The sequence below is a fragment of the Raphanus sativus genome, unplaced genomic scaffold (assembly GCF_000801105.2).
Source record: "Raphanus sativus cultivar WK10039 unplaced genomic scaffold, ASM80110v3 Scaffold3773, whole genome shotgun sequence".
In the NCBI taxonomy this organism is placed as follows: domain Eukaryota; kingdom Viridiplantae; phylum Streptophyta; class Magnoliopsida; order Brassicales; family Brassicaceae; genus Raphanus; species Raphanus sativus.
Window position 1 is genome coordinate 1 of NW_026619077.1, and position 9,824 is coordinate 9,824.

Here is a 9,824-nt window from a genome sequence, read left to right on the forward strand (position 1 = left end):
CTTGAGCCACTCGTCAAGCGGGATGGTGGACTCAAGTGGATTTGGCTGGCCTTTGGCAGCGGAAACCTCAAAAGGAGCATCATCCTCCACCATGTCAGCTTGAATCTTTAGTCCTTCAATCACCATTTCTTCAAGTTTCTGTAAAGAAACAGCTAAAACCTCCTCTGCTGAAGCCAATGGATTCTCCTCCACGTTCCAGATTCCTGTCATTATCCTCTCTCTTCTTCCGCTGTTCATAGCGTTAGCCATCGTTTTAACAGCTGCAACAGTTCGCGCTGCGCTTGTGTTCGCTCGCTCTTTGTTCCTCCCTTGTATGATCGCTGACGCTATGCCTTCGAAAGCCACTTGTTCCCCTGTTTTCCCCATGAGCTCGTCCATCGCCATAAGCGAACATATCTTTGAGTTAAGTTCCTTACCCGAACCCGCCATTCTATGAAACAGTTCGAATCCAGTCGCCGATCCAGCTTCAGGCAGTACCACAATCTGTCTCGAGATTTGCATTACGAGCTTAGGAGTGTCCTTCCTCCTGACCACCGTATCAAAAGGGTTCATAGAAACCAAGTATCCCCCGTCCCTTGTCTGAACAACACAGCCGATGCCTTTCCCAAGATCCGAGAGGTAATTCTCAGACTCTTCGTCTACTGATTCACCAGACCGCAGCTCGGAGATCTCCATTTTGTGCTGGTAGAATTTGAGATTCTCGGATTCTTCATCCTCAAGTAACTGAAGGAACTCCTTTGTCACAGTCTGCTCCTCTTCATCGAGCCTTGGTGACTCTGCCTCCCCTTCCCCACCATTAGTATCATCTTTCATCATAGATTCAAGCGCTTTGATCTGCTTTGCAATAGAATCTAACTCCGATAGTCTTACTATGTGCCGTGGATCATCAACATTAACAGGTTGCTCCTTCATCTCTACTACGGATATGGTTCCATCGGATTTCTCAGTTTCCAGGTCGTCATCAAACTCGACTCCTTTGTCCACAACTTCGAATTCAGGTTCTTGATCTTCTCCTTTGTCAACAACCTCAAAATCAGGTTCTTGATCATCTTCTTTTTTGGAATCTGGATGAGCCGGAGCTGGTTTCTCCTCCGGCTCATCCAGATTCAGATGCTCGATTCTCTGAAGATCAGATGCAGACTCCACGTCACTTGCTGGCGTCCACGCCTGGCTCTTGCTAGTCATCTTCGGGCTCGGGACACTAAACGATGTTTTCGATTGCTTTCGCCCAAAGGAACCGGAGAAATTCTTCGGTTTACTGCTCGGTTTTATCCCTAACTCACCTTGTTTACTGTAAATTCCAGCTCCACCATCTTTCTCCATGATCTGAAACCCTAGTTTCAGAACAAGTTCACCCCCTTTGGCTTTACCTGAAAGCCCCCAACTCATATCCCATTGCCTAACCCTAGCTCCTTCACAACTCATCTTCTCAACAGACTCCTGTATTAAATCGCTCAAGTCCACCACGTGTCTTCCGAACTCGAGCTCCTTAGCATCCACCGCGAAAAGATAAACCAAAAACGGCCGAGCCTCAAACTTCGCCGGAGCACCTTTCCCATTAGCCGGCGAGTAGTACACGTGGCACTTGATGAATAGAGTCTCCTCGAAATCCGCGGATCCTTGAGAAACGCGACACGGCATCGTCTGGACAGCGCCATCTTTGGTTTCCTTCTTCCTCACGCAAACCCCGAGTCGTAGACCGTTCATCGACGCGGGTAGGTTCTGTGCCGCCACGATCTCTACCGATAGCAAGCAGCTCAGCTTCTGCATTCCGATTCGGGCCAGCCCGCGGATGGGTTTCCAGTTCCATATCCCTTTTCTCTCTTCCTTGGGTTTGGATCCCACCAATGAAGAAGACTCTTCCGGTGTCTTGATGGTTATGTTCTGAGTCATATTCTCTTCCTCCTCTACATCAAGCTTGGGTCTCGACCGCCATGGAGACAGAGATAAACGCCGAGACCGTGGTTTTGGTACTGTCACATCCTCAGCAGAGGTCACGAGGGACGGTACGGAGCTGCGTGGGAGAGCGAGAGAATTAGTTCTGCGACCAACTGGTGCCTGAGGTTTCTGGTAAAGATTTTCACTTAGGGCTTCCAGTTCAGCCAGAAGCTGTGTGTTGGAACTTCGGCTGCCGGAATATTCAGCCGCCATTAATTTGTGTTTTGTCTCTGGACGAAGAAGAAGGATAAGCAGAGCAAGACGAGGGTTTGTTTAATTGGGGGAAATGAAATCAATTATCTTTTTTTTTCTTTTTTTTTTCTTTTTTTTTTGTGTGTGTGTGTGGTGGGGATTAGTGATAGGTTTTCATTATTGGTATCGTCTCAAGAGATTGGATGAGGTTTGAGAATGTCGTGGCCTTGTGCCTGAGCTCTCATAGAGACAACTTCTGGTGGTCCCTTATCATTTAATTTTCTCGGTACGTTTCAGATCGTTAGCCATAAGCGAGTGTGTGGTTGTTAAGAGTTTGTCAGACAATGTTGCTACTCATTTATTTTTACCGTATTGAACTTGGTACAGCTACTCTAAAAAACTTTTAATATTGCGTTTAACGCGTCCATAAACAAGTCACATACTGCCTCAACAAGAACTCCTCCTAGGATTAAAAGATTTGAGAATCAGGGAATACACAACTTGGATACCGATAAGCTCCAACGTGTCTATTTTAGGAAGAGATGGCAGAAGAAGAACAAGAAGTTGGAAGTGTTAGAAACAAACAGATCAAAGGAGACTTTAGGTAGAAGAAACAAAGAGTTCAAAGACTCGGGTTGACTTGGAGGTTCAGAACATCAGGAGGGAAGCAAAGCAGAGGAATGGGTTGCTGGAAGATATTTCAAAATTTCATATAAAAGACTATTGTTGCATTTTATTTCCGTGTATGCTGAGATCTGTTTATTGAAAAGTGGACATGAGACTTCAGATTGCCATGAGAGCATAGTTCGAACTCAGTATTGTCACGGGAACTTTGGATTGTAATCGTTCATTATTGTTTATATCAATTGATCGGTTTATTATGCGGAAATTGTGTATTCTGATTGCGAATACAAGTGTTGATTAGAGAGTTTACAGGTTCAATCCTATCAGATACACTTTTGAAACTATAAACGGTTTTCATGCCTTAAAAAGAATCTCTGTAACTACACTTTCAATCTAATGGATTAACCGAATTGAAGCTCTCAAGTCGTCGTGAATGTCTCGATACTGAATTATCATTCACTGATCCATCAATCTTTCTCTTCTTGCTTCCTCCCCTGGACACGTCTTCTTTCTCATCCATGAGCGACAAGAATCTCTGCAGACGAGTAGAAGAACGCAAGGACGAGGAGTCATGATTCTCTCTCCCAATGGCATCTTCTTCCTGCTCGCTTGGCTTTCCACTATAGAGCTGACGTATGATCTGAACAAAGTAGAGGAAGAGAGCGAGGACACATGCAACTCCACATATGAGAAACAGTCCCCAGAAGCTTTTCAGATGAAGCCTATCTGATTCAAGTTCTGCGTTCTCTAGAGTGCATGCGTTCTTCATCAGCCACTTATCATGAATCCTCTGCAGATCCCCGTTCTCTGCCAACTCCAAGATCGCTGTTGACAGATCTATTGCTAGAGGAGAGTCTCTAGGAAATGCCTAAAAGTAAAAAAAAAACATTTGTAATTTGTAATGATGAATGAATGGTAAAATAAAAAATGCATTTTTGGAGGGGACTTACAAATCCCCAGCCACTTTTGGTGAACTCCTGACCAACGATCCTATAAGCGCAATTGCTGGAGAGGAAGAGTTCTACATAAGGACGCTCGTCCACAATTGCAGCAACACCTCCTTTTCTTGGTCCATCTTTTAAAGCTTTGGCATAAGCTTCAGGTGAACCAAGTGGGACGAGCCTCGACTCTGATATGTTAAGCTCATCCCTCAGATAACGTTCTGCAAACGAACCCACCTGGTACCCAATCCGATCATTCATCTCTCTAAGGCTGTCAATTCCCTTGATTGGTGACGAGAGCTGCTGAACCGTCAGTATCGATGTGAGACTAGCCGTGTAGCTTGAGTTGATTATTAGTACAACAAATAGCCATATGATCAGAACCAACCGCCCAAGTGTACTCACTGTATTCTCTCCTGCATTTAAACAAATAGCCATATGTCAGTCAAAGCCAGCTAATCATCAGTGAGATAGTAAGTTTCCTTTTCTTTGTGTCACGTACTATGCGCGAAAAACATGGTGGAGAAGCTAAACCTGCAGATATCAAACAAACAGTTAGTGGATCCGGATCAGCCAAGGAGAACATGACGTCATCAGACATAGTAAAACTGACCATAGAATTGTGACGCATTGCCTCTTAGGAGGGCCTCTGAATTCATCGTTAATCCGATGCTCCAAGATCCAAACAACAATACCGACAAAGAGAAAGCAACAAGCCGTGACTGCCCACATAAGTCGATTGAAAGGTCGGAGGAAAGCCCAAGCTCCAGAGTTCAGTTTCTTAAAAGGAGCAACAACAACTAGTCCAGATGCTGCATACGGTTGTGTAAAGTCTACAATCTTTGTCCGGTTTGTTACGATGGCAACATCACCCACTACCCCATCAAAGTTCTACAGTAATTTAATTCCAAAGTAAGCAAAAACAGAAAAACAACTTTTTTATTAACAAAAAAAGAATAGGCACTCACACCACTTGTTATCATCTCAACCATATGAGTGTAGCTTGGATTCTCCTTTCCGTTTCCATAAGGAACAAACTTGACAGGAACAGCGTACGGTAAGAGATTCACCGCAGCTGTGAATACATCAATGCAGAACCCTTTGAACATATTCTCAGTTCCACGAATCTGTGAGACAAACTCCTTGTAACTTACGCGGCGAGGCACACCGATCTTAAGCTCTTTCCCATTGTTCGAAAAAGCCCATCCGCGTGGCTTTTGAAACGCTTCTCCAGGCCAAATCACATGTCTTAGCTTCGGAGTTGCTGACGTATTTGGTCGCGTGAGTGACTCAGGTGGCAAAACCGATAAACCGGAATGATTCGACCAGTAGCCTATTTGGCGAACACCGGTTCCTGCCACGTTGATGATATCATAAGCCGGTCGGATCCGAGACCTATCTGCAGTAAACTGAAGCTGTCCTGTCAAACCAACCATATGCGTTCCAAGGATATCCTTAAGCAGAGCCTCTCCACCATCAAAGACGGTCATCGCTTCTAAGTTGAGACTCCCGCTTTTCCCCAAAGCATCAAGCATTGTGTCATTAGAAAAAGATACTCTCCCACCGTTTTTGAAGTACTTATCCAAAGCACGAGCTAAGAGCATGACTGAATCATAAGCATAGAGACCATACGTGTGAAGAGCCAGCGAAGCATCAGGAATCTTACGCCACCGCGAGAAAAACTCCCGCTTTAAATTCGAATCAGGTGTGTGCGGACGAAGAACAAGAGCGCCTTGAATACTCTCAAGTCTCTCAGAGGGGAGCGGGGAGGAAGAGTCGAGAGTAGTAGACAGCCAATCCGTAGCGATCCAAACGTACCCATTACCCATCATTCCGAGATACTTTGCCTCCTTGAAAACCGCGAAACCCAACTCCGAGTAGACATGAATCACGATGATTCTTGGCTGAAGCAGCATGATCTTGATGAGCATGCTCATGATCTCATTCTTGTTCACCGCGTTGTCCGGATGTAAACCAGCCTTGTAAGTGATTCTCAGCCTCCTGCTCGCAAGCTTATCGTTAAGCGCAGCTACACCATTCCTTCCGTAGTCATCATCCACAAACACAGCAATCACTTCTTTCCAACCGTACAGGTCTACAATCGAAGCTATAGCCTCCATTTGGTATAAGTCGCTCTGACTCGTCCTAATGAAATAAGGGAACTGGAGTGGCGACATTACAGGATCCGTAACAGCAAATGAGAGAAGTGGCACGCGTAGCTCGTTCGCCATGTGAGATATCATGTGAGCAACTACAGAACATTGTGGTCCTATGATTCCAACTATGTCTTTCTCCATAAACCTCAATGCTATGACAAAAAAAACAAACAAACAAAATTCATTATTATTAACAAACAAAAATAAAACATTCTTTCCTCATCAGACAAAATAATACCTTACCTTCAACCATGCCCATAAAACCGCTGCAGTTTGAGTTCTGCATTGAAACTTGAAGACGTGTCCCTACGAGGATGTCCGGGTTTGAATTCACATCTTTCACTGCCTCCTCAATCGCAATCTTGGCAACTTTGCCAATCACTGAGTTGAAACTGAATATTGAACCGATTTTGACAACTTTTGGTTTCTCAGAATGTCCGTTTCCCAAAAATCCAAGACATAGACAAGACAACAACAAGAAAGACCAAAGTAGCTTCATCTCTGCTACAAAAAGACAGAAGATATAACAGAGAAAGTTGTTGACTTTCTGGAAAACTAAAATATACCCATCAATCGGACGATGATTGTGATCAAACAAAACCCACAAGTTAAAAGTGAATCAAACGGATGAACTGGTTAGTTACACCTTTTGATTTTTATTTTTTGTTGCTTATCTAAGCCAACTAATAACCAAATATGAATATCGAGCAGAGAGGGAGAGAGAGAAAAAAAAAGAGGAATTGAAGAAGGAGAAGAAAGAGGCAACAACAAAGTGACGGAATCAGATCCGCTGATGAATTGAGATTACTCCCAACCTCATATTCTTTAAAGAAGTGCGAAAATACAGACATTCACGTGTCTCTTGGCTTCCCTTTTTCATTAGCCAATAAATAAACCTTTCGATGGCTTTATGTGATGGGAATTTCCAAACTTGGGTCTTTTTCTTTCTACTGATTTCTTATAAATTTGACAGAAATAAACAAATAGTCAAATACAAGTGGTGGACAAAATAATAACTGAATTGGCATCCAAAAACTTCTGGTAAAATGTGTTTTTTTTTGTCAAAATTGAAAATAGTCATAAAATAATTGAAGACCTATTTAGCTTAATATCGAAATTCGGTTTGGTAATTGCAGATCTATTTAATAATTTGAGAACCTTATCATTTAACGCATTTCTTTCTGATTCTGTCCTCGACACCGATAACTATTTATCAGTTTTATTTTTGAACCTATTGAGAAAGTAAACAAGCGTACGGAACCAGTTAATTTTTCCAAATTGGTGAGAGAAGAGTTGTAAGATATTTTCGGAGAGGAGAAATGAAGAGAAGAGAAGAATATATTTTTGAAGAGGAGAAGATATTTTCGGAGAGGATAAAAGAGGAAATATTTGTTGCAACTGTGATTCGTGTCACTATTCTCTTATGTCTGTAAGATAAAACGTTTCTTATTTTGGGTGTATGAAGTATGTGGTAGGTTGTGTTATATACTAGCACCTGATGGGAGTATGTATTGGTGTAAGAACTAAAATCTTGTGTAATATGAACAAAGAAGAAGTAATCTATGTGAAATATTTAAGTTACCAGATATGCAGTTCCGTTGTTTCACTCATTTGATATTTGTAAAAAAGTATCCAGTATAATACGTTTTGTTTCTCTATCAAGGACGATAACCTGTTTTAATTTCGAACCTCAGAATCTAACAGTAATCATTGCATATATTTATTCGGGCCGACCCTAGTAACCTAGATTAAAAAGCAAAATTTAAAAGAACCGAAAACTGAAAGAACCAACATTTAGATAGAACGTGGCGCATGAGTGACAAACAATCTGGGGCGCATGAGTAACAAACAATCTAGTTTTAATTGTATTTAGTATTTAATTTAGACTAGTATCATTGTTCTGTGAAGCTAATTTAAATGTCTTTGAGAAAAAAATCTCTAAAACAGAACGCTGTCACAGTCTGAATAAGTTTTCTAGAACGGATCATCGATGGAACATAAAGGCTGAAAAAGGTGTATAAGCTACAAATGAGTCGTAAAAAAATGTCTTTGTAGTCGGACCTTGTTGGTAAAAAAAGTGATGACATTTCCCCGGAATGAGCTATAATTCATCTGCATCGTCATCGGCGTCCTCATCTTCTGAATCTGTTTTCACTGAATTTACAATGCAAAATCGGAACCATATCACATTTCGAGAAGATAAGATTGTGAGATTCTCTTATTCTCACTGATGAATGGTTTTATATTTAAACTGATTCTACACCATATACTAAATCTAAATGATTCCTCCTTCAGATGGAAATGTGCAAGATGATGACTAATTTTTTACCAACCTTGATTTGCTGCAGTGATTACTTAAAGTTTGACACAGAACCTTGCGCGCATCTCCTACTTTTAACGATCCATTCTTTATTACCTCAGCAAGCTGCCATCACCCATCAACATCAACGAAATTTGGTGTAGCCTGTACTCGTTACTTAAGAGGAAGGTCAGCATAGAGCTACCTCATCTTCCGTTTCCTCCAGCAATCTGTGTTAATCAATTACATATCGATTTTACAAGAGTTTTTAAGAAGTATTAAGCTGGAACAAGATACTGCGGATGTTCTCAATTGGCTTACCTTCCGCAATAATTGAAATGTCATTGGCATGCGCTTTAGCTTCTTGTTTATCTATGAAAACACACACAAACACGGAACATGAATCCCAAACAAGTCTCTACCTAACCTAATATAACTAGAGATAAAGACTTCACAGCCACAATTCTTTCTTCACAATCTTCTCGACCAAAAGTTTAAGAAGCACCTAAGCTAATTTATTAAATTACATTATTGATGCAGTTGGAGAAGCCAGATGTGTGATGAACAGATTGCAAAATTTAAAGGGAAATAGACATTACTTGTTAGATTGTCAAAACTTTCCACTTTGACCCATTCACTATTTTTAGATTTCACCTGCAGAAATGTGGGAGTTAGAATCTAATTGATGAATACAAATAGATCAAAACGGGTATTTGCCCCAAAAAAAATAAAAAAGAATCAAAACGGGAATTGTACACGAACTTGGCTTACCTTTTGTAGAGTATAGTCCTGCATTCTATCACACAGCCCGTCAACAAATCAACCACCCTCAGGTCACTCATTCTATTTGAATTTGAGAAAATGACATATACAGGGAAAAATTAACATATGTTAAGAAAATTGTTAGAATTTTTTTATTTCATCATAGCTCCTAACTACTAATCCATGTTAATACTTGTAGTAAGGATCACAATTATAAATATGCTCAAGAAGTTCTCTTGTCTCATGTGTCCACGAAGAAGGTATTACAAAAAGTCTAAGCGGACAAGGATGCGTGAGTGACGTACCTATAATCAATAACCTTTCCTTCACGCTGGCCTTTAGAATGAGTCGGTTTCTCAAATCAAGATGGTTTCGTGGTTTTTTCCTGTTTAAGAAAAAACATCAAATGTTGAACTAGCATTGAGACGAAACAGGGGGCTTCGAATACTATTGTGATTTTGTATTTACCTTCAAAAGCTGTGACTCCAGTTCCTCCTGCACAGCATCGAGACCATATTAAGTGTGAGGCAGTAGATCATAGACTAGGGAAAAAACATCGAGAGAGATTCCGAGCGAGCATACCGCGACGGCGTTGCAAGCAGCACATTTGTCATCAACGGAGACTCCAAAGGAGCAAATGGTGATAACAACTACGGTGAAGAACACCAGCTTCGCCATCCTTCGATTTCTTCCTTCGGATCTGTCGCAAATTAGATTATTTTTATATGTAAGAAAACACGTCATCGCTATTCTTTTGAACCAATGATATCACGATTTCTGGCCACGTAATCCACCCCTCTAGACTTGTTGCGAAATGCGAACGTTAATAATCTCTATTTTTATTTATCGATTTAAATATTGTTTTTTTAACACGCATAACATATTCATAAAATCTATATTTCTATTACAAAT

At 41.2% G+C, this 9,824-nt stretch overlaps 2 protein-coding genes and 2 long non-coding RNA genes across 4 annotated transcripts; all 4 read right to left on the minus strand.

The window, feature by feature from the left end:
* Nucleotides 1-3: 3 nt before the first annotated feature.
* On the minus strand, nt 4-2,237 carry LOC130506900 (protein PLASTID MOVEMENT IMPAIRED 1-like; the record flags this gene model as incomplete). The annotated part of the gene is made up of 1 exon (XM_057001594.1): nt 4-2,237. A coding segment is annotated over exon 1 (2,148 nt), but the record flags the coding sequence as incomplete, so codon positions are not given.
* A 274-nt stretch (nt 2,238-2,511) lies between these two features.
* LOC130506901 (glutamate receptor 3.3) lies at nt 2,512-6,793 on the minus strand. Its single transcript, XM_057001595.1, has 6 exons — nt 6,095-6,793; nt 4,664-6,003; nt 4,309-4,586; nt 4,198-4,229; nt 3,705-4,111; nt 2,512-3,622 (listed from the first exon to the last, which is right to left on the minus strand). The coding sequence occupies exons 1-6, from the start codon at nt 6,348-6,350 to the stop codon at nt 3,143-3,145; spliced, it is 2,793 nt and encodes a 930-aa protein (XP_056857575.1). The 5' UTR covers nt 6,351-6,793; the 3' UTR covers nt 2,512-3,142.
* Nucleotides 6,794-7,689: 896 nt separating this feature from the next.
* Nucleotides 7,690-8,419, minus strand: LOC130506899 (uncharacterized). The gene is made up of 3 exons (XR_008942166.1): nt 8,356-8,419; nt 8,185-8,276; nt 7,690-7,996 (listed from the first exon to the last, which is right to left on the minus strand). It is a non-coding gene; the product is annotated as an uncharacterized LOC130506899 (long non-coding RNA).
* Nucleotides 8,420-8,483: 64 nt separating this feature from the next.
* LOC130506898 (uncharacterized) lies at nt 8,484-9,633 on the minus strand. The gene is made up of 6 exons (XR_008942165.1): nt 9,495-9,633; nt 9,381-9,407; nt 9,218-9,297; nt 8,922-8,993; nt 8,750-8,804; nt 8,484-8,522 (listed from the first exon to the last, which is right to left on the minus strand). It is a non-coding gene; the product is annotated as an uncharacterized LOC130506898 (long non-coding RNA).
* Nucleotides 9,634-9,824: the final 191 nt, after the last annotated feature.